Source organism: Vanellus vanellus (genome assembly GCF_965231255.1).
Source record: "Vanellus vanellus genome assembly, chromosome: 4".
Lineage (NCBI taxonomy): Eukaryota > Metazoa > Chordata > Aves > Charadriiformes > Charadriidae > Vanellus > Vanellus vanellus.
Genome location: NC_138909.1, coordinates 2,836,008 through 2,861,118, shown reverse-complemented (window position 1 = coordinate 2,861,118; position 25,111 = coordinate 2,836,008). Strand labels below are relative to the sequence as shown.

The window sequence follows — 25,111 nt, the reverse complement described above, 5'->3', positions numbered from 1 at the left end:
TCCTTTGTCTCATTCAAGCCTCGTGCCCTTGCGAGTACGGACATAACCATGAAGGCATTCCAGGACTGAAGGAAGACCAGCAGTCCAGCTACCTCTACCAGTCTGACACGGCACTACAAAGAACATTCAGTTCCTTACCCGCAAAGGAGAAGGCGATGATTTCTCTCAAGTGAGGAGCTGCAGTCGGCGGACGATAAGCAATCTTGCCATGGTTTATATCTGCTTGGGTGAAATACCTGACTGGGGAGAGAGGCCTGTCTCTGTGTTCCACCATACCTACAAAGGGAGAGAGCTCGGTATTAACAAGATACCAAAGGCCACTGCTTCTTATTCTCTCCTCAGGTACTTCTTTTTACATCTTCAGGGGTTCCTGTAGGAGTCAGGTGGCTGTAACTGCATCAAGGATGGGTTCTTGGGACATGAGAAATTAAGCAGATCTTCTGCACTTAGTCCTTTCTTCAAATACCTCTCACTAGAGAGGTGGAAAACAGAAAGCCATGGGGTACAACGTTCAATACATTCCAGACAATAGTAAGAAAACTGTCTGAGCTCTGTGGCTTACTCCCAAACAAAGCAAAGAAATCAGGTTAAGAAACAAGGTGTTTGAAGGCTAATGAAGGAGACCCAACAGATTAACAGATGCCTCCACAGAATGATACTCTGAGTGAAAAATTAGACGTGCTTAGAAAGCATGGCAAACAATTCAGCAGCAAGCTGCCGTATTCTGAATAGGTACACTTGCCTTGGCCAGGAAGGAGAGGGACAGTCACGTTGAACAGGATTTTCTCACTGGGAATCTCCGGGTCTACAAAGGAGAGGTGATGGGGCTCAATCACTGTCACACGGTCCTCCGGCACCTCAAGGAACACATTAGACCATGAGCATCAAGGCCAGAGACATGGCCAGATTCACCCCAAAACACACTGAAAGATAATTTGTTTTGCTATAGGTAAATAGAAGAAAGACTTTGCATTTAAAGGCCTAGTTCTTAGACCTAAAACTGACAAGGGATGAAGGGGCTGAACCTTTACCAACTCTCAAACTTGTACAGAATGGGGACTGTTTGGGAGGAGATTACAGAGGACGCTGAAGCCTGATCATGAGTCAAAACTGCTACAGTCTTACGGCCCACTTAAGCTCACTTTCAGCTCATCTGTGAACCAAACCTGAAACAATCAGGTTAAGGAACACGTTACAGGTTTCCACCGGCCACACCAAGTGCAGCCCACTGAATCACGCTGGTTACACATCTGTAAGGCCACCGTGTCAAACCTGTGTCTCATTCTGCTGCCCTTGGGTCACAGACTGGACGTTGGCCTGGACACTGGCAAGGCGAGGTTTCCCGACAACAGCTCAGTACACCACAAATGCCACCGAACCCCCAGTTCACCTCTCTCCAGTTGCTTTTCACCCAAACACATCCAAGGAAAAACCACCGCCTATGACTGACTGTTGCGAAGCAGTACATAAAACCTTGTCAGTGCTTCTTAGATGTGAAGGGGTCACATATCGAACTGGAACCAAAAGCCACATAGTTTGTGTTATCAGCACTGCTATATACAGGTCTGTATGAAAAGGGCAGGCTTAAAATTAACAGTTGGTGTCCCTCTCATACAGCCGGGAAGGGAAGGGAAGGGAAGGGAAGGGAAGGGAAGGGAAGGGAAGGGAAGGGAAGGGAAGGGAAGGGAAGGGAAGGGAAGGGAAGGGAAGGGAAGGGAAGGGAAGGGAAGGGAAGGGAAGGGAAGGGAAGGGAAGGGAAGGGAAGGGAAGGGAAGGGAAGGGAAGGAAAGGGAAGGAAAGGGAAGGGAAGGAAAGGGAAGGGAAGGGAAGGGAGGAGCACCTCTATATGCTTGCAAAATTCTCTCTCCTTCACAAACCCAACCACAGTTTGCATTCACCTGGAGCGAAGCTCAGGCTCCTTTTACCAATATGGGGGAAACGGGTAACGTGATTGAAGAAAAAACAGTACAGATGTTATGTCCAGTTTAACCGCCAAATTGACGCCAAACTTTCTCTGACCTTTCTCAGTAGGACACTCAAAGACAAGGCTAGAGGTATGGGAAGACTTCAGATTTTGTGCTTGCTCTTCAGTCCAGAAGCCAGTCTAATTCTGAAGGAGTTTGAAGACGGATGAACAGAACTCAATCACGTTGATGCATGGAAGTGCAATTTCATGATGAAAAGATTTAAAGTTATGGTTGCTTCACAGTTGCCTCCAAGGCCTATTTGTCTCTCCCAAAGGGAGGACTTGCAGGTTGCAAGGCGGCCCTCAGTAAAATGGATTTGATGGCACTATTGAATTTTGCAGTGTGTAATTAGCTATAAAATCCAGCACTGCATGGCTCAGCCAGACATCTATCCCATCAATTTTGTCAATAATGACAACAACAAAAAGTCAAGAGCAGAAAGATACATCACTGGCTATTGCTCCAAGTAGCAGTCTGAGCGTGGTTTATTATTCCCCATGAAAGGTCACCACTATTTTAAACCCTGGCAAGGCTGTTGTGTCATGGGCTTTTCACTAATCCCTCTCCCACGGCTTCCTTCGGCCTTTTCTGGTCCCACACCTGGCAGGCTGTGCTGGCATAGAAGTCCTTCGCCTTCCCTGAGGATGCTCCTCCTGGGGACCCACTGTCCCTGGGAGCTCTGGCACATCTGCTCTCCTGCACCGCACAGGCCTCTCAGTGTGCTTTTGTCTGTCAGAGAGCGCCCAAGGGCACAGGGTTGCTGTTTGATAAGGCTCAGCATACTGCTGGCACCTCACACTGACTAAATAAATCATCAGGAATGAATAACGCCAAAGATGACCGCACACTCCATTCAAGTTGGTGGACCCAGCTCTCCCCTTCCCTGTGGGCAGCTCCTGCCTGAAGGATTGGCCTCAGCTCTGCTTTCTCATCACAGCCTGACCTGTCTCACTCAGCTCAGGACTGCTGCTCACCGGACGATGATCCTGATCCTCTCCTCTAAAAGCCCCACACACCGCAACAAAGCTATGAGGCCAAGGTGATGTCTAAATCAAACTCCCTGCCTCTAGGGTCCTGGCTCCCCGTGCGTCCCAACGGGTGACCTGGGTGCCAAGTCCTGAAGGTCTCCTCTAGCTCATGCACTCAGGATCCCTCCCCACAGAACCAAAGAGCAGGACACAGCAGGAGAAGTAGAGGGGAAAACTGGACTTCACCCACATATGCGATGGGGACACATGGAGAAGGCATGTACCAAAGTCGGAGAGCTCCCAAAACCAGCTTTACACTTCCAGGTCATCTTTTCAATTAACAGGCAGGGAAATAACTACGTTAGAGAGACCGCTCTATCAAAATGGTCACTCCCAGCATTGATGCTGCAAGAAAAGGTGACTCAGTTCCACGGATGCAGATATAATCGGCTTGTCTGAATGTTTTCTACATGCATTAGTCTGTGTTCCTGATGTCAGAATGATGGATGAAAACTTTCTCAGGTGGGTGGGCTGCAGTTCTGATAAATAAAGTTTACAGTGGAATCACTGGCAAGATCTATTCATTAGAGTCTCTCTAACCTGCCGCTTTTCACTCTTGCCATTCCCAATGGCTTCCCAGGAAAAGGTGTTTTCAAAACGCTAAGAATTTTAATGGTAAAAAGATGTTAAACGTTTGGGTTTTTTTCTTTTCTCTCTCCCTCTGTGTTCCAGTCTATGCAGTCATCGCTTTTAATACTGAGTTTTTCAACTCTTAATGTTTTTTTTCTCCCCTCCCAAAACTCACTCTTCTAACCTGGGTATCCTTTTTTCCCCATTTCTACTCGTTATCTATCTGGTGGATACACCCTGTTCTGCAGATTTAGTTCAATCTTTGAATCAAGCACACCAGCACGGACAATAGCAAGTACAGGAATCAACACTCAGTGGTTACTGCTCCGTGCGAGGCTCCGGTCGCTGTGCAGTGCTGCAAGGAGAGTGGGAATACAGAAATCATCAGTTGGCTGCATCAGTTCACACTTACAGCCATGTGCAAAGAGGAGCCGAGGGAAAGCTGAGGTGCTCCGGGCGCCTGTGGGAGAACAGCAACGTTGAACACGTGGGTTTCCAAGCTGGTTTGTGGACTGGCAGAGCTGGACACCTGGGAAGGAAAGACCATAGGAATGGATACCTGACAGAGGACATCACTGCATCTCTAGACCAGTGTCATCGTTTCCCTGGATGCAAAAATTGTAAAAATTCAAAGGACCAAACCCATGCCCTCAAGATAAGCCTGCAAATGTTCACAGCAGTCCTGAGATATGGCAAGCACCCAAAGAAACACAGTCCCCGTCCTTGTTAGACTCAGTTACGGCTTTATCTGTCAGTAAGGATGGGAGTCTGCACTTGAACTCAATAGAGCACTTTGAGCAAGAACGAACTTCAGCAGAAGCTTCATTTCAGGAAAAGGCATAAAAACGCATGGTCTGCTGAAATGAATGAAATTATTTTAGCCATTTGCTGGACCTGTTCTGAGTAGCTATCATCTGAGTAGCGACTGCCCAAATACTGATGAAAACAACATGTTGGCCCTTTCTGAGATGCCCCAGTCCACAGTTCCAGACTCAGACAGATGTGTCACGGTCTCCTGATGTGACCCAGGCAATCACGGCTTCCTTTCTCAATAGGGCTCTCCATACAATTATCGCTACCACTCCAAGACACTAAAACCACACATTTAACTCATGCAAAATGCATACTCTATAAGAGGAATGTAGCAATTAAGCTAAAGATTAGCTTGTTCAACATTGATGCTCACAAATTCCTCATTATCGCTTCTGTTAATTACTTTAGAAATTACCTTAATTGCCTCTCCAGTGCTACAGTAATAGCTTCTGACTTGTAAACCAGATGTAACAAATACTGCCTGCAAGTGTTCACGTAGGCTTACTATTATGGGAGGCTGTTAAACCTTCCAAGCAAACAGCAAGGACCTGTCTGAGGGATTTTATGGCCGTTAAACCTGTGGGGAGGTGGGATTTATTTGAGTATTGCATCTGCTGGGGAGTATTTGTACCTTTTTGCCCGTTTGCGAGAAGTACTCTACAGCACAAAATTAAATTATTAGCTTCAGGACTGCAGAAAGTAGGAGGGTCGCTTGCTTTGGGGACTTGCAAAACAAACAATTTAAAAAAAAAGCACTCAGAACACTTTGCACTTGGAGTAAATATTACAGGTTTTAGGAAAGGGCAATGTGTTTGCCATGCAAAACATGCACGGGGTCAAACCTGCTGTCTGAACTGCAAACAGGGCACCAAAATGGCCAGGCTATGAGCTGCAGTGCCACACCTGGCACAGGGAAGTCCTTTCACAGAGGTCTGGATCGCAGGGATGCCTTAGGGAAGTGTGGGCCAGAGGATCTCTGTACGGGTCTCCTCATGCAGATTCAGCCGGAGGATCTCCAGCGCAGCCAAACGCGTGGCTATCTGCACCCACCGCCCCACTTTTCCCTCGGCCCCTGGGACCAGCCCCATCTCAAAGAAGGGTGGGGGAAAGGAGGCAGCAGATTACAAGAAGGGTGTGAGTTACTCTCTCTCTTACCTGATCTGTTATGTCTTCTAAGGACTGCCAGGCAAAAAACCCCATTTCCTGTTCCTATTTCTTCCCCAAAAGCAACCCCAAGCACATCAGTAGGGTGTCCCCGGTGGACAATCTTAACCCACAGGCAAGAGGCCAGTGGAGAAGGGATCACTGTCAGAGCAAGAATCAGTCTCTGGACACACTGTGTCACGCCGATGGGATGTTACAAGCCTGCTAGTTTCATCCCGTGGAGTTATAAGTGAAGATCTGTCTGCCCATTCACTCTGGGGACTCAATCTCAGAGAGCTTTCCTGCTTAGACAAGCTAGCAGGGACTACGACAATCATTGCTTTTCTAGAAAAGCCCTTCCTCCCTGAGATGGAATCGTTCTGCAGAAAATCAGGCAAGCTCTTAGTTTAATAGCTTAAATGTTAGATGCTGTTTGAAAGACAATTTTCTCCAGATTTGCAATATGGCCTGTGATTTGACATCCAGAAGGTTAATGTCATCGCATGCGGCTCAACTCTGTGGGTAGCTGGCTGGCTCCACCGCCACAGATTAAAACCTGGGGATCCACATGCAGCAGAAGCTCTCTTGTGCATGAGTACGAGTCTCCCACGAATACAACGGTGGGTTGCATCCGCCCTGACACATAAGCACGTGCATATCCATCTACAGGCATGCAACACGCGCCTATATACACATAAGTCTGTATGTAAATACAAATATATATTTACACACATATTTCTGTATGCATGCATGTATTCATGTATATGTATCTATTAAAACTTTGGGTCATAAGATACAGGGAGCAGCAGATTGAGTAATCTCAGATAAAAATGCCAGCAGAACTGCTGTGTGATCCTCATGAATATGACGAGGACTACCTGGAATTGGAAGGAGTCGCTCTCTACTTCAGATCCAGAGTGCCTGTACCACACAATGCCTTCGTTGATGTCCTGCTGCGTAAAAGAGGTTGTAGGTGAGGCTGCTCTTCCATCAGGCAAAAGCTGCCATGAGTCTGCTGGGCCATCTGCCGGCATTGGGACCAGAAGCACCACTTCACCTGGGAAAAGCAAAGATGAACAGCCAGGGCACAACTTGTGAGAAAACAAGGAGGAATAGATGCCTTTTCACCAACTAATAAACATCCAAGACAGATGTCCATCCAGTCTTAGGTTTTTTTCCATCTAGTGTGACAGAAATAGCAGTAGAGCTCCTAAAAACCACTAATGGACCTCACAACATTTTTATCTCCTGTTTTGGCAAACGGCAGATCAACTAACTGGTGCAAGTACACAGAAGAAATACACGGTCAAGCAAAGAACAGGATCTGCAACTTTAAACTCCCAAAAGGTCGTTCTGCCTGCTGACCAGCCCGTTGCAACCTTGAAAAGTGCCCGTTTTATAAAGTGAGCAGAAAAAAAGATGTAAAGGACATGTCTCACTTTCTAGAGCTCCTGCGAAGGACAAGAGAGAAGCGACACAATCAGGGTTAAAAAGCATTGCAGCAGACTATCCATCTTCCCCTCAAGGGTACAACTTAAGTATCAGAATACAGCATGCTAATTTTTTCAAGGTCAACTCTTTTCTAGCTCTTTTGGGTACTTATTATGCCAAAAAGTATACTCAGCCGACTTCTCTGAACAAAAATCTTCAACTGAAAAAGAGCTCTTGAACTGATACAGTAAAGGACCTCTGTATCATAGGCTGTATAGAAGGTCTGGTTTGTAGCTTTTCTATCTCTAACATACAGCTTATTTCTGATTTTTGTGTTAGAAATACATTCTCAGCCTTCATTGCAGATATGAGAGAGATGAGCAGGATGGGGACACGTCCCACTGGTGATCAGCTTTCCCCACAGACGCCTGCAAGGGTTGGATTTTGATGTCACTACTCACGTTCAACCCACTTTAATCATTCTAACGAAATTACTCAGAGCCAAGTGCTACCCACCAAGAGAAGGGTATCAAAACGTTGGTCAGCAATTTCATTGATGTGAACATTTTTCCTAACCACACACATAAACGAAATTAAAACCTGACAAAGAACTATAGTATTGAAATACATAGCATATTTTTCTATTTTACAATGTTTTGGAGTTAACACATAATCTGTGAAAAAATTATACCTTTCCCCTATCTTTACTATTCTTGACTATATATAATTCAGCTGCTCTTTAAAGAACTTGTTCATTGTACATTGTGCTTCTCTATTAGTCTTTGTAAGTATCCCTCATGGCTACCAATTCAGAAGCCACAGATTTTATAAATCACTTCAGCTCTCCTTACAGCATTAATCATTCTGTTATGCAAAATACCCATCAGAAGCTCTCCCAGTTCATTTCCCAAAACCACCCTCAAACAGTTGGAGTAATAAAAAAATAATTCAGCAAGCTGAAATATCACACTTCCATTTTATCATCGAACTCTGTGCTAATATTCTCTTATCAGTGCCCTAATTACATTCCTAATCTTATGCTTTTGCTCATGGCAGTTCCCCACCTTAATCTTCCGTGTGATTTCTAAAGATGCTAATCACATACCCAAAGGAGTTAGGACCTGCAAGTTGCTTATCCCTCCCAAAGTAAGCGAAGAAACAATTAGAATGTACAGCTGCTTTAAGCAAGATGCATGTCTATGTGTCTTCTTATAAATTAATATTTAACATGATCAGAAGGAAGAACTCTGTGATGTTTACTTACATAGTTTATGATTACCCCTTCACTTGAAACATATTTTTTAAAAACAGAAAAGCACCTGTTGATCAGTTACACACATGAATGTACAACTTGTTCATGCTCAGGCAATTTAGTGAAATATATGGAGGCTATACAGCTGCAATTTCCAGAGCTGTCCAAAGGATTCATTTTAAGAAGAGTGGACACTTGCATTGCTTTTCATTGCCTTTAGAAATTTCATCCTCTAAGAATCTATGTCCCATGGAGCAGCTTAGGGCATAAAAATACCCTACTTGTTTAGAAGCGAGTATTTTCGCCACATAACAGAGCTGAGTTGAGGCCGGGAGGAGAGTCAGGTAAAAGATCGGTCCTATTTCTAGAGACAAAACAGGAGGTCCAGCATAAAGAGGTCCTTAGAAAGATGAACTGCACTCCAGTGCCCAATCGCACAGAACCAAATCAAGCCCTGCAAAAGGAGGGGATCTGGACAGAGATCCTCCTTCCCGAATTACATCCCTTTTGTTTGGTTTCAGAGTCATGAAACACGAGCAAGAAGCCTTCTTGGTTCATGCACTTATGCTACAGAAATGCAGTAGATAATTCTAAAGTGGTTTTCTTTACTTTCTAAAAATCAAATGATCTATTTTCTACAGGTATGAATAGCTTTTCCATTACTCAAATACTAAGATAGGCAGATAAGCCCGCTTTGATTTAAGACACATTTTCTACATTTCTCTGTCTTATTCTTCTCCTCCCTTTCTGTGAAATAGTATTTTAGATAAAATGTTGGAAGTTCATTGATTTCTACTGCTTATTCCTCACCTGCAGCTACAAAGCCATTTGTGTTACTGCAATTAATTACAGTAGAGATAATTACGGGGATACAAATACAGGATTATAAATTTCAGTTAGGGTTAGGCAGCAGGAGACAAGCTCTTCAGGGAAAAATTCTTGTTTTCATGTAAATGCTTATTAAAAATGAGAAGACACTCCTTCATTTGCAGAAAACTAAAGGGGGAATACAAATTAATTACTTCTCTTCTAAATTGCAAAAATAACATAATCTATGTTTCCATCAGGTTTTGGCAGCTGTTATGGAAACCAGCCTATCCTTACAGCAAAAGGCAAAAAACCAGCACTGATGTTGCTAAAGGGATCCTCTAATTTGCTCCGGCTCAGACAATTGAAAGGAATGATATAATTTCACAGAAGTGCAAAATTATTTAAAGACATGGTTCTAGTGAAAAAAAAGGTGATGCGGGAAAATAACCTATGTCTTTTCTGTCCATCTTTCCTTTCCATCCCCATACGACATCCTCTCTTTTCCATCCAGCTTCTCTGTTTGTACCTCAGCCACAAATCCCAGTACCTTCCACACTCTTCCTTGGCCTGGGTCCTGCAGTCCTACGCATGGGTTGCTTGTGAAAGCCGTTACTCTGAGAGATGAGATCAGAGCCTCTCAAAAGGAATTTGGAGACAAGAATTACATATGGATGCAAATGTCACCAATTCCTGTTAGAGTCAATAACGCCTTCCATTAGTAGAAATTAAATCAAATGTCATGGAATTTAGGGAGTTCTCCAATTCCGCATGGTAAACTGTTGCTCAGCAGTTTCTAGAGGTAGATATTACTCTATGCCGCTCTTAAACCAGACATTCATTGTAGAATATTATCTTTTGGCACCAGAATTTAGCTACTACTAAGGAAACACAGTTGCAGAAGTTCAGATTACTAGGCAGGACAACAGTGCTTCATTACTTTGCATGCCCATTCGAACTGGAAAAAGACGAGGTGAGCAGCACTTACTCCGCACAGTATTATAAGGAAAATATTCCTTCAAATGCTGTTTGTTGTGGGCGAAATACCATGGAAGAATCATATACCCAGAAGGTCTGTGAACAACACCCTTTTCACGAGAAGTTATCAGAACCTCGCACTTTTATTTAACGGATGGACACCATGGGGCATGTGGGGTGAAAAGCAATGCCTTACTGCTGTTTTTTGACAACAAAATATCCAAAGATATTTACCGTGTCTTGGCTGGTCCTTGATGATGGTGTAGGTTATCTCAGAGTCACGGACATCGGGCAGCTCAGCGTGCAAAATTGTCTTGGAGATCTGTAGCATGCCTCCCTGGGGCACCCAGACCAGGGAATTTGTCACCAGCTGAGGGCTTAGGTCATTCTGCATGCAGGGGGACAGCAGAAAAAGGCTTAACTGAATATCAGCAACGCTGCACTGATGAAAACAAGATTTTCAAGTGAAACGGATCACGCAGAGTATTTTGGAATTTCTTATGCATTCAACGCTGGTCGTCTGCTTCAAGAAATGGTTGTGCATCCTTGATCCTTGTGATCCTATATCCCTCGGACGCACTTCTCACCCTGTAGAACTGACCTTGTCCTCCAATGTTTCTAATTTCCTATTGCTGACCCGAAACCTTCTTGACCTCATTCTCCCTCCATAATTTTGTCTTTTACCACCATACTCATTCTCTCTCCATTTGACTTTTGACATGTCTTGATAGAATTGATCTCCACGGCACAGTGGAAAATTCACTGCTATCAACATCTGAAAAAAAGTATCCAGTCTACTACACTAGTTTGATCGGATCCACATTTTCTCTCACGTCTCTTAATTTTCATTCTAAAAATACACACTATTCAAGGGTACTTGCAGAACAACAGCTTCTTACCCATTCAAAACTACGCGGCACCTGCGCTATCTTTACACAGACCTGTAACTGTTCTCACCTCTTCATGAGCAAACCCAGGTTCAAGACCAACCTCATGCTTTCCTACAAGTTGGGGGAAAATTGAACATAAGGATTCGCAAATACTAATGATGAATTTTGGCAGAAACATAAACTATGGCAGTTTTCCATCCTTTGCTTGAACAGAAGCAGTTTAACATCCACGGGACTTACACCCATCGTCAAGTCATCTCTTAACCACTTTTGTAAAACTGAAGTCTGCTTGAGCATCCAAAGTCTTTTGCTACTTTGGTGGGTCTCCAGACCTTCAAATTATTCCTGTGGCTTTTTTCCCAAATGAATATTTATCCAATAGTCATTCAAGCTTCTTGAAATGTGGATTTCAGGACTGGATGCAGTAATGGTTTCACTACTATTTTCATATACTTCAGTAACCCTACTCTGGCATTCAAGGATTATATTAGCCCTTTTGGGCTCTAAATTACTTGTTAGCTCATGCTCTACTGGACAGGCCACTAAAATATCTGTGACCTCTTCTGTGCCATGTTTTTTCTTATAAACTCAGTTGCTGTAAATGTGACTTCTCTCCTTGATTTCTGCAGATTCACTTTGAAACTGGCTGTGGTGAACTGCGTTATCAGTCAGAATCCTGACTGCTCCATATAAGTGGTCATCTTCCTTCTCATTTACTACTCCACATTATCATGTGTCCCCCCAAAACTGATAAATGACTTGTGTTCTTCTGAACAGAGACAGTAGAGAGAGCTAAAAAGATGTTTATGAAAAAGAATCACATTAAAGGACGATTTCCCACCTCCATTTTGACACGTCTGCTGAGCAACTTTCACTCCTTTAATTTGTACAGCACTTATTTTGCACAGTGTTAATTTTTAAATGCCGCATGATTTTAGACCGTGTCAGGTCAAGAGTTTCCCAGCACAATGGTTGCTTCATTTTTTTGAAGAACAGTAAAGAAGAAAAGCAGACCCTGTGCCAGCCAAGAGAACCCTGCCAATATATATGGTAACTCACCTCTGACCTTACTGATTTGACCGCATCATGACACATATAGGCCTAGCAAAGTATAACTCTCGACCAGGAAACAAACTCAAAAGGTCAAAAAGGTCCCTGGATTTATTGTGTAAGGAGAGAAAAGAGAGACCAGCCACACTTCAAAGAATAACAGGCAAAATGCAGTATTTGAAAATAAAATCTTTCTAAGTGAATGCTAATGAAACACAAGGTTGCGGTTCTGCTATAAACATGGAACCCTTCGGTTTTTTGGTAACTAAATGATTGAATGTTCCTTCACTGGCCACATTAAACCAGTCCGGCATTTTGTAATATCATTTCCACCTGGCTTTGATGCTGCCATCCTGCTTGTTAATAAGAACACCCATTTTGCTTGGTCATCTTTAAAAAAATATATTTAGCGACAAGCTATCGTCTGAGCTGAGTGCTCACCCTGTGTTCAGCAAACCAGCTAGAATCACAGTCGTTTTTTTCTTTTTTGTTACTGATAGCTGAGCACACAGTTAGCAAACTGTGGGAATGAACTCACAGCACAGGAAAAGTGTTTTCAGAGGGCCCGGGGAGGCTAACATGCTCCCTGGTCCATGCTTCAGCTACCTGCTCCCAGGTAGGGCACTGCCTTGCAAATATCTTGGAGACCTCCCTTAGCTGGATCTCCTCTAGAGCTCCAACGCACCCTTAAAATAAACATCTTTTGTCTTTTTCCTACATTTCCCCCATGCCTCTCAGGTAAGAAAGGCCTCCATATCCCGTCAGCGATGGGCACATCACATGTGGGTAGGTCTGACCTCCTCTGACTTACAGTACATAGCCTGCGATCCTGTTTTCTAGGGCATGGGCTCCTTATTCCCCATTGGAGCACCAGTGGTGGTGCTCTGCCAAAGATGAAGCAACGGCAGGTCTCCAATTAACTTCTCAGAAGCTATAATTGTTAGAGAACGTCAACAAAAATATTCAGCAGCCCAAATCGTTATTAAGAGCTCTCAAAATAGAGGCCAGCTGTTCAGACTGCAGTAGGTCAACCAAAGTGTTTGGATGGAGGCAAAGAGGGAAAAGCAGGCTGTTAGCAACCAAAGGGACTAAAAAAAGCACGTGGCAGCAAAGGAGGCATACCTGTTGTGAAGAAATAAAACCCTCTAATTCATAATATTTGGAAGGTTATGTTGTCCTTCATTTATGTTTTCACCCAGCGCTCCTACGGATTAATGTCTGAGAATTATTCTGTCTGAGCCCATTGAACAGCAAACCTAGAAACGGCCTTTCACACCAGGACTTTCTATATAAAACCATCCAGCAGCACGTTATAATAAGCTCTGTGTACTCAGATAAGTAACGTGGTTACAAAAACACACCTTGAACTCCCACACCTCCAGCCAGGCTCCTACCAGGCTCTTTAGCCATCTTTGGATGCACACCAAGGCAAAAAACCCAAGTGTCTTTGGGCGTGTGTCTCAACAGCACCCTTTCAGAGGCAAACCCTGCACGCATTTCAGCTCCCAAGGCTACTCCACAAAGACAGTAATTAGGATGAGGCAGGAGCTGGGTATCTGCCAGCTTTACCCTCACACTAAAAGCCACTCCGCTCTCACCTCTGTCACCACCTTCATTCTTCTCTGTAGCCAAGTGCTGCACAGAGACACTTGGAAAGATAACGAGAGACCAGGGAGCGCAAAATTGGCCAATAAAGGAAACTGTTCTCAGCAATTCACCCTCAGTGGCATTTACAAGAACCTGCTTAATCAATAGCAAAAAAAAAAAAAAAAAAAAAGTGTTACAAACAACTCAGAGTGGTGTCCAAGCATTTCTACAGTCCTTCTGATGTTATACAGGCTCCTTAGGGCCACGTAAGTGATCTGGGTAAAGAAACCACAGGCAGGGCTGCTTTTATTCCAGGAGTCTAATAACTCAGCACCAGCCTTGAAAGCAACCCCTTTTTTCATTCCCAGACTGATGTGAGTCATGCTGCTAATTATCATTAATTACTACCGCAGCTTTAGGAGCACCCGCAGGGTCCCGATGGGATCAGTCCCTCCTTGTGCTAACTACACAGACGCACGTAGCGCTTGTAAACCTTACTTAAAATTTTCATGCCCAACTTGCTGTGAAAGGCATCTAATACAGCAGAGACGAGGACAAAAGAGGGATAATATCATCTGCTCCTAACTCCATTTCACAGAGTGGAAGCACTCAGAGATTGTGTAATTCTCAGATCCGTACACAAAAAGACTGCAAACAGTGGACTACTTCTCTGACAGCTCTATTTTTCATTCCTCTTTCGCATTAACTAAGGGATGAGGAATATTCAGCTTTTTTTTTTTTCCTTCTGTTTTATTACAATACCACAATACCATAACTGAAATGCTTGCAAGCACTTCAGCAACTCAATTTTTTTCAAGGTTCCACAACACATACCGTACGTATTTCGGGCCTTGTTTGCCCGGGGTTTATTTCATAAACAAATGGAAAAGCACCACTGTTTCTAATTTTACTGCTGTAATCTCTATAAAATTTAATATGAAGTGCCACTTCATGTCCAAATGCAGAAGGAACAAATGACCATTACTTAATTATGAACTACAATAAAAGCAAGAAACAAAAATGAAAACACCTCTTAATAATTTCTGAATTTGGGTATCTGCAGCCTGTCATTTGGGAAGCTGTCAAAGAGAAAGATGTATCAAGTGAAAGACTTCAGTGGAGCAACGCTGAGTAAACAGCAGGAGACACCACCACCACCGCAGTACCAGTGATACACCTTATTGGGCAAGTTGTTTGGTTCGTGTGTGGTCCTTTTGTGTCTCCCATCAGCCCAGTGACTGCTTTGCCTATCTCATCAGCCCTCTCTCCACCATCTGCTCCTCTAATTTATCGCCCTTGCCAGTGCAAAACTCTCACCTGCAACTTCAGAATAACTTTTTATCAAATAACGATGGACTTAGAATTGTCAAAGCTGCACAATTTGAGCTGAGCCATTCCTGTTGCAAACTAAATATTCAGGTGACCTCCAAAACTCAATCAACCCACTGTTTTCTCCTGTCTCTCACCACAGCCTGTTGGTAATACAGGATTAGTGACACCTCAGGGACACAGTGATACTTTCCCAGACTTCTAATTTGCCTGCGAGGGTTTATGCCACAGCACGTACCTTGGGAGCAATCTTAATGTGGAACAGGATGTTCTGGAAGTGGTACCCATCGTTCACTTGCAGAAGAACTGCATCATCCAGAGTGTCAGAGCCATCGTGAGCATAACGCAGCAGTCCGTTGGCAAGGTCATCCAGCTGGAATATGTGGACTGCAGAAGCTGAGTTCCCAGGAGTTTTGATCAGCCGCCCGTGACGTGGAGGCTCTAAAACCATCAGCACAACATCCTGAGGATTGTCACTGTCTCTCACACCAAGCAACAGTTCTGTTATAGTTCCAATTTTCCCTTTGTGGACAAGGAGGGCCTCATTTCTGAACACGTATGGCGCCTGAAACACAAAAGCAGCCCTCAGGTGTTTGCTAAACCTTAGCAATTTGATCATGATCACAGTCTGGAATGAAAAATGTGGGGTTAAGGAAATTAGCTCACTTCATCCCTGGAAACCAAGGAAATTAGCTCACTTCATCCCTGGAAACCTCCTATTTCTAAGCAGCAGAGAATCACTCTCCCCATTTCCCCCCCCAGCAGGCAGATCTAAGACTATCTAGCAATTTAGACCGATTTAGTTACATCAAAATAAGATTCTCATACCACACCAAGCTTAGGAAAGGAGCCTGTATTCCCTTTGCTGTCTTCATGGATAAGAGACAAGGGATACAACTTTGCCTTCTTACCAGCCATGGAAATTCAAATGGAAACACAGACCCAAACTATTTTGGGAGGTCTACACGTTACAGGCATGTCCGCAGGCACCTCAGATGCTGAAAATTTATGTCTGTGAATAATCAGTGCAGGGTGGGTTGGGGACAGAGACGCACCACATTCTCCCTGTGTATAACCTACAGCTTTGATAACTTAAGACATCTCTCAGAGTGATGACACTTGAGAATAAGACCCCAGACAACCTGCGTGCCCAGGTTATCTGTTTAAAATGAGTTGCAGAGAGGGGAAAAAAAAGGAAGCAAGGAAGAACACCAGGAGAGGGAGAATAAACTGCACAGGATACTAATAGTAGTGAGCCAAACTGAGAGGCAGAAGCTTGAATTAATGCTTCTAAGTAGAAATGAGTCCTTCAACTAACACTGAAAGATGTGCCTTTGTTTGTCTGGAACTGATAAAGTCCACCTCAAAGACAGCAAAACTGGGTGCCATCAGCATATTTTCAAAGACTCCACACAGCCCTGTTCATCCTAGAACGAAGATCAGCTAGAGTCCACATTTCTGCTGGTTTAAATTAGTTCCCTAGTTCATCGTCGTCACGAAAGTTTAAAGCTGCAGTCTCTATCGATCCCAATAAACATCATTTGGCATCAGTAATACCCTGCCTCGGGAGGGGGGTGATCCCACAGAGACGAAGTCAAAGCCCTGGGAACATTCAGCAGGCACGAACTGCTGCCATCTCACCTGTGTACAACTTATCAGGGTTATTAAGCATTGGCAGGCAAAATTCCTATTATTAAACCTCACTTATGTATTCTGCAGCAGTGACTGCAGCTCTTACTTAGGTGAACGTCCTACCGAGGTAAACAAGAGATTACACTAAGCAAAGATTTCAGCACCAGCCAGAATCAATAGACACACAACAGGATCAAAATCCACAGTTTTGCTTACACTGAAGGACAAACTAGAACACTTCTAATTCCCAGAAGTTATGGCATGACTAATACGGAATGCAATCATTAAAAGCAACAAAGCGCAATTAAGAAAAATTATAATTCCTACCCCTGAAGCTTCCACATCTCTAGGACCCCGAACCGGAAAAAACCCAAGCAGTGCAGTCTCAAGATTGTGAGAGAACCACAGAAATTATGCACCTCAGGGGGAGTTGTTTCCTACAAGGAACACTAGATATATTAAATTGGGCCCCCCCCCGCAGGCCCCCAGTATGGTATTGCAGTGAGCAAGTCAGCAGCTCACCATGTTTTTGAGCTGCTGACTACACTCCTACTAGACTCAGCATGAAGCACAGAATAGCACCAGCACTTTCAGACACAAACCCGTCCACAACCGCAATGATTAAAAGAAATTCATTTCTTAAATTACTCATTGTGAGGATGGGCGCGGAGTCAGGCTTGTAGGCGGGAAGGAGTCAGCACTAAAAGAGAAAGGATGATAGCCAGATTTCCAGTTACAGTTTTATCAAGCCATATAATGCCCCTTGGAGGATGTAAATGGGCCTTAAGAGCAGCAGACTCTCATTTGCACTTTAAAGTCTCTTTACATTGCTAGAATATACCAAGTAGCCACAACAACTTCCCTTCAAGCAAAGCTGTCTGATCGAGCTTTCAACTAGACAGTTTGACTACGGAAAAAGCTCAGTGCAAGCTGCAAAGCCTCCTTGGAAACCTGGACCCCATTCAAGTGAGCCCATAGTGAACTTGCTGCCAGCAGGACCAGCAGCAAGCGGGAAGCTGGTCCGGGCAGCTCCAGCGCATCCAGCACCCTCGCATCAGCATCAGAGTAACACCTGAAGCTCGAGTGGGAATCACTGCCTGTTCGGACGGATGTGACGATATGACCTGCTGAGAGGCTGAGCTTGGCACACGCAGCCAGGCTGGGCTTGAACGACTCTTTTCTGTAATGCTGTGCCCTCTCCCTTAATGTACATCTTCATACCCTGCCGTTTAGAGAGCCTGCCCTCAGAAAAGGAGGCACAGACCTACTGCCTGTACACCATCCCTTGGGTGAGGCCCCTCCACGATATCACGCTACAGTCTTTAAATAACAATAATACAAGAGACACGGACACTTGACAGTACTGTCAACTTGCCTAGAAGCGGTGAGCGCTTTAAGAGACACACTTTAAATAGCTCATGCTGATTTAATTCCCAACTGCCCTGGAACAGAGCATTTAAGTAAATGCTCTTGACTGTCAAAGCATCCCTACCATAGGGATCAATCATTGTTCAATTGCCCGGCAGTAAGAGACTGAACTAGACCATTCGTGGAGCCCAAGAATATTCTAAACAGCAGGGACTCCTTAGCCCTCGCTGATAATTGCTCTATGATTGCACAGCTACCACTCTCCACACAAGTAAAATTACATGGGCCAGCTTCTTCAGTCACTTACTCCAAGTCCAGTTCTTCCATACGATTCTTGGCTGTCTTTCAACAAGTGAGAGTTGAGTCTAATTTGCCTGACCTAAACTCCAGCTCAAGTTCTGCCCAGCTCCTTTGTTATCACTGTAAGAAACCAGGGCTCCAAACGGTACAAAATTTGTGGTTGTTTCCAAGGTTGGTTACATTACCTGTGTTGAAAACGCTTGTATGTTGACCACCTCAGGATGGGAGAAGAACTGTTGATCGCTGACCTTCAAGGAAAATTGTCCTTTCCTAAACAAGTCCCCAACAAGCCAAAATATAGGATAATATAAATTAATAAAGTGCTCTTGCAGGATTCGATAATGATAACAATATTATACATTCAGTAAAAATGACTAGCTTAGTGACAGAAGCTTTAGCTCAAGTTTTTTCAATTATGTTTTTTATAGTATTTTTTCTGAAGATTCACAACAGCCACAACACGTAATAAAATACCTTTAACTATGTAATACTATACCCTCATTTCCCTTTAACTAATGTTACCCACATAGGATGGCACCTCCAACATAAAGCAGCGATTCTAAATGTCAGCTATTTCCTGCTAAAGAAAAATGTCACCTATCTGGCTTTGGAACAGCAGCTCTCACTTTTCAGCTTTTTTGCTTCCCATTTACTTTTCAGTAATGCCACACAATAACCTTGAACATAAAGTAGCTGTGTTTCCTCAAGACAAGATCCTGACATTTCTCTGTGACTACCAGGCAGGCAAAAAAAAAGAGCATGATCCAGAAATGCATTCCTTAAGCCTAGTGAACATGAGCTAACCCTTGGTATCAGAAGGATACCCTGAAAGTCTCACTGAGAACAACGGATCAAAGAACACCCTAATATACACAGGCAGAAATTTAGAACAATTCCACTGATATCATTCGAGTCCCAAGGCTTCATGGTGATGTAAATCGAGTGTGGAATTTGGCAGGATGACTGGCTTATTGCCTGGCAGCAGAAAAAATCTGCTTTCTTGTGACACGCTTGCAGCGTGAGCATTGCCAGCTACTAATCACTGCTAATTATCCCAGGACACTAACAGAGCTCATATTGCAGACACAGAAGTAATGGCTGGATGCAGATTATGCCGCAAAGCATCTTCCTGACAGTATCAAGAAATTGCTGTAAGAACCAGAGTAATATGCCAGTTTTAAATTCGCAGCAGAGTATCCTAAAGATCCTAAAGATGAGACAGACTCCTGCATCCCCAAAGCACAACACATTTGGTAGCCGGATCACAGTGACCTCTTATACCACAAACAGAGAAGTTCTGCACCATCATTTATACTACGGCACAGTATAAGTACATTGGTAATTTATTTAACAGCAGCGAGGAGTGTGCTTCACTCTCTTTCCAAGGAACAAGGAAATACGTGTTCTCTACAGGAACCTGAAAGGAGGTTGTAGCGAGGTGGGTGTCGAGGTGGGCGTCTCTCCTCACAAGTAAAAAGTGATAGGACAAGAGGAAATGGCCTCAAGTTATGCCAGGGGAGGTTTAGATTGGCTATTAGGAAAAATTTCTTCACTGAAAGGGTTGTCAAGCATTAGAATGGGCTGCCCAGGGAAGTGCTTGAGTCACCATCCCTGGAGGTATTTAAAAGCCTTCTAGACGTGCTGAGGGACATAGTTTAGTGGTGGGCTTGGCAGCGTTAGGTCAGTGGTTAGATCTGATGATCTTAAAGGTCTTTTCCAATCTAAACAATTCTATGGATTTTTTTAAGGCCAGAGCTCTGAGAAAAGTTTCAACACAGTCACCTGGATTTCTCTTTGCTGTGCACAAAGCGGACTCTCTTCTCCTTCACATCCCTGCAGCTGAAGTGGTCGCCTTTGCTCAGCAGCTCCTCTTTCCCCTTCACCACCATCACTAGCCTACCGTTGGAGGGAGTGCTGTCGATACGGAACAAGAGCTGTCCTGTGTCACCATCCAGATCACGCACACCCAGTAAAGAGAGGTCTAGGGGCTTTACCCCACCAATTCCTACTGTGAATGTACTGTTCACATGGAAGCTCGAGGTATGCCTGCTGGCTAAAAGGAAAGAAGCGAAAACCATTACTGAATGAATTACAGCCGTGGGCTGTGTTAGCATCCTGCCCATCACTACCATCTTTTGGTTAACAGACCAGACCCTTATAATGCCCTGTTCGTTACTGACCTAGGTGGACAACCACCATCTCAAGAAGAAATGCAATCCATCCCAATCCCCACTATGATTTTGAGAGGCTTGGGAAAGTCACTTCCCATCTTGAGTTCCACATCACAAAACTCAAAGCCAATATACACTGGCCTGCCCTGCAGATGGACTAGTAAATCTTCATTTAGAACAAAGAAAAGATAAGTAAGTACTACCATTGGTTCAGTAAGGGATTTCCCTCAACATATTTTTTCATTTGTTTTACACTGATGACAAATGATGCTGTGATTGGAAAACCGTGCCTCTATACCTAACTAGGTAACTTCACTTAGAAAACCATGTACATGCACATTTTACGAAAAAAAAAGTTGGAGAAAAACAGCTGGCAACTTTTAACAGTCAACACAAAACTCCACAAAACCGAATTCCAAAAATGCCACTGAACGATCACTACTTCTGGCCATAAAATCTGCTGCAAGTCTGCCAGCTCTGTTGCTTTATCATGAGAGACACTCACCTTCTTCACACTCCCTCGTCCACGTATTGCCATAGAAACCCTGGCCACAGGCAGAAACACAAATCTTATCCTTCAGAAACGTGGTGCTGTCACAGAGGTGGCACAGGCTGTCACTGTCACACTCCAGGCATCCAGGAGGACAAGCTGAATCGGATGGAAAGCACAACCCCATTGAGACACTGCAAAAACAAAGCAGCCGCTGGTGCACAGGGCTGTGCCCCGCGGTCGGAACAGAAACACCACTGCTATTTGTGTCTTACCTATCTGACAAAAACAATCAAAAAGAAGGGGCAATGAGTTGAGATAAAGGAGTTGTTCAGAAGTTCCTTCCTCATTTGACCACTGTTTCCCATTGACTACAGAGAACCTCAGATGATCTTCCAAATGGAAGTAACTGTTACACCAATTTGAAAATACTCCAAACACATTCAAGTACTACACAGCTTGCTAACCCACAAATACAACTGGAACCTTTCTAAAAATGTGGTTTTAATACCTGTTTTTCTATATACAGCGTGTACACACACACACACACACCAGCGCCATCTACACTGAATCTCATTCCTCCTGAATTAGGCACGTCTAAATGCAGATACAGCCTCTTATCTAATTCTCAGGTGACTGCATCGCCTCAACAGCAAGTTTAGCACAGCATCCCAGCGCTTCCTCTTCACCTCAGCCTTGCAGAGAAAAAGCAGTTGTATAGAGAACACAGACCACAACCCTGGTCCCTCTCCACCACATCACGCTCACTTTGCTTACCTGAGCACTTTCGCTGTGCATGGTCTGCATAATATCGCTTCCCACATTTGTGAACACAATAAGCCTCCAAGAGGAAAAACGGGGCTTCGCAAAGGCTGCACTCATCTGGTTGGCGACATTGAAGGCAGTGTTGATCACATCCTAAAAGTCATGCATAAAGAGTTCAGCTCAATACCGCTTTCAGCTCCTTCCTGCCCCCTGCTCTAACGCCCCGCAGGAACCGCAGCTCTACTGCGTGTGCGTGCTGGAGGGCAGCGAGAGATCTGAAGCTAGAGCATGCCTTCTGAATGCAAGACGTGCACAAACTGGAGGAGCATGTTGGCAGCAGTCATTAGAAGTAACGCTCAAGAAGAACTCACGCTGGCAAGTGTCTGATTCCTTGTAGAAAGCTGCAGGGCACTGTTCCACACAAGCTCCTTCATGGAGAACGTAGCCCTCCATACACTGCAGGCAGTCGGTCCTCTGGGGACCTTTACAAGCGTTACAGCTCCAGTCACACTCTGGAAGACAAAAAGTCAATGCAGGGCAGCCCTTTGTGGGGTGCTCACCCTATAAAAGTGCTGAGCACTTGGGGTCTACAAGCTATGGGACTATAAGCCCTACGAGCATAGAGAACAGTAAAAAAATGTTAAAAGACAGACTAAAAAAAAGAAGAAAGCATGATTTGTACCGAGTGTCTTATTACAACTCAAGATACGGGTGTTTTTTTTTTTCCCCTCTTGGACTTAACATGTTCTAACTATGTCAAATTTGAGCAGGCTTGGATCTTGTTCGGCATTCAGACCTGCTAACACTGCCACAGTTTTGTTGCCCATAAAGCCTGACTTTATCCCATAAGTAGCAATGCTCCTTTTCTGCCAACACCGAGTTTGTTGCTCGTTAGCAATTATCCACCCTGCTTCATCAATCTCATGCTTTCAAACGACTCTGACCAAAAGAAAATGAAATCCTTGTTCCTCACAGTCCAAATGCCCCTCTGGAAAGTCCACTGGCCAGAAACACACTGGATCCAGCTGGGACCAGATCTGCCTTCACATGCCCATGTACTGTCTCCTCTCCAGTCTTCAGCAGAGTCTCAACCACGCACATGTGCCCAAGGACTATTCAGGCTGCCAACACTACTGTTTGTTCCTTGGTGGCACTTAAAGGGTCTGTATCAGCAATTAATGACAGACACGTTTGGTTGATGAGACAGACAAACAGGCAAGAGCAAGAAGGGGGGAAAACAAAGACTCAATGAAGTCAGCTGAACTACTCCAGTCCATGCAGCACGTCCCAGACGAAGCCGAGACAAGAGTCCTGCCTCACTGCAACACCCTAAACGCCAGACAACGTCACCTCTCTGAAGAACCGCAATGTTAAGAGGACAGACGCTACTCAGTGAAGTTAGGTTCACTAAGAGAGCCAGCTAGAAATGAACACTGAACAACAACAACAACAACAAGTAATTTGTATTATATCCTGGTCTTAGTGGTGTTAGCTGCAATAAAGCCAAGTTATCCTCACTTATTTCCATTATGGAACACTCTCCTTGGGAGTTCTGGATATCTTTCAAGCCATGTGTCTTTTAAATCACTCCTAACTGTTGTTTCTGCAGCCATCCAGTGATGCAGTATTTAATAAGACAGAGAGAAGCAGGTAAGTACACAAGGCCCTATAAGCACGCTAAAAAAGATTTAGCCTGGTAAGCTCGCTCGTTATTCAGCTGACCCATGACTAAATGAATTGCTGGACCTGACCCTTGAAAAGTTTGCTGCCTCACTTACTAAATCATTTACAAGAGAAGGATTTGCAATAATCTTGTTTCACTGGAAGGCTGAAGTATGTGACAGCAAACTGCCGAAAACGAGAAAAAACTGTAAAAGCCTCGCAAGTAGTCTGTCACCCAACAACTCCCTCCTTCACACCCACTTTTTAAAACAGGCCATCTGCATGGATCATGCTACAACGTAACGGATTCTTAGCCAAGGCACTTGCAATTTTTTTTTTTTCCTTCCTTTTCTCCCTAAGCCAACAATGTATTTTTCACCTCTGCAAGTCTTGCTGGAAAAATCCAGATAATATTGCTGAGCGCAGCTCTCGTACTGGCATTCTCCAAACAACAGGACCTTAGCTGGATCTCTGCAAGACGTACAGCCGGCAGCTGATTCACAGCTCAGGCACTGCCTGTTGCAAGCTGCGGAAAGACAAAGACAAAGAAAATGACTGTAATAACCGATGCACCAGCCAACCCCACAAGTAAAAATGGTGTTATCCCGTAGCCTCGCTACTCCTCTTGTCCTCTTTGAGAGACACCTGTGGAGACTTCAGAGTTTTTGCTTCTTACGCTCCTTTTGGCAGCCTCCAAAATGTAAAAAGCCTCCTTCCATTTGGAATAGACTGTTATGTCTCCTCACACTGCTTCTTACACTCCTCCGGACAGGTTGGGGTAAAGCACTGACCTTGAATTCAAATCCCCAACTAAGAGCTTTCTCTGCCTCTGTTTTGCTAACTTTCTTTAAGTAACCTGCATTTCATGTGATTCCAGACTTATAAATGCACAAATTTGGAGACCATTGTAGACTGCTGCAATCAGTGAGCAAACCTTGGTGGGACCAAAGGCCCGTTTAACTTCACATAATGTTTGCACCTTCTCATTTGCACACAGTGTGAGATTTTGGAGCTGCAGGGAGCAAATAAAGACGCCAGGGAAAAATAATTCAGGGATTTACTGAATCTAGGGATCAAAGTCCAGAGGTTCAGAATATTTCAACTCACCTCTTTGGTGTCCGGGGTCTGAACTGCTCAGGAGGCTGTACTAACAGCCAAGCGTACTCAGTGCTGATGTCAGAGCTCTTAGCTAATTCACAGCAGAAGATTTAATAGCAATGTGCTATGAAAGACCAAAAAAGATTTCCCTTTGCTTATGCACTGAAAAGCTCGCTCTGATTCTGGTGAGATGAAATTTTATAAAAATAATATGCAGGAAACTCACGGAGGTCCACATGTCTAATTGATGCAAATAACGGTAACTGCCCTGCAAGCAAGCACAATGATGGTGTATGCAAAAGGGACTTCTAAATTCCTGGCCAACTACCCCTGAGCGTCGCTAAATCCATACAGAGTCAGAATCTTTGGCCAAGCTCAATTCCCTACTTATGACAAATCAGAAAAAGCTCTGAAAACACAGGCCCAAGTGATTAAACTAAAGAATAAAGCATAGCTGGCCATTTTTAATGGTAAAAACAAACAAAAAATCTCATAGGATTTAGCGCAACTACAGTTCAGGTGCTAAATACTGACATTATTTGATGTAGTATGTTGGTGACACGCTAATTGTGGAACGCTAATTTGGTGTTATGCCAATTGTGGAAATCCACTTCAATTTGCTTTTAATTCAAGATAGAATTTTATATCCACAAAGCCTCAAAATACTGAAGTAAATACGAGAACACCCACATTGCTCTCATTGAAGCCTGAGCCCAGTGTCCTTCAAAATAGTTACTTGTTTTAGCTTATCTAAAAAATGTCACAGAAGGTCTGTATTTT

The 25,111-nt window shown here is 44.0% G+C and overlaps 1 protein-coding gene across 1 annotated transcript in view; it reads right to left on the bottom strand.

The window, feature by feature from the left end:
• FRAS1 (Fraser extracellular matrix complex subunit 1) overlaps positions 1-25,111 on the bottom strand; it is a gene marked incomplete at both ends in the record, with an annotated part of 162,350 nt that overhangs the window by 30,183 nt on the left and 107,056 nt on the right. Inside the window, 12 exons of the mRNA XM_082482436.1 lie at positions 139-276; positions 737-857; positions 3,978-4,094; positions 6,400-6,578; positions 10,224-10,377; positions 15,084-15,410; positions 18,331-18,415; positions 19,928-20,198; positions 20,822-20,965; positions 21,584-21,724; positions 21,943-22,083; positions 23,613-23,759. Of these exons, the coding sequence (XP_082338562.1) occupies positions 139-276; positions 737-857; positions 3,978-4,094; positions 6,400-6,578; positions 10,224-10,377; positions 15,084-15,410; positions 18,331-18,415; positions 19,928-20,198; positions 20,822-20,965; positions 21,584-21,724; positions 21,943-22,083; positions 23,613-23,759 (1,965 nt within the window). The remainder of the gene's footprint in view (positions 1-138; positions 277-736; positions 858-3,977; positions 4,095-6,399; positions 6,579-10,223; positions 10,378-15,083; positions 15,411-18,330; positions 18,416-19,927; positions 20,199-20,821; positions 20,966-21,583; positions 21,725-21,942; positions 22,084-23,612; positions 23,760-25,111) is intronic.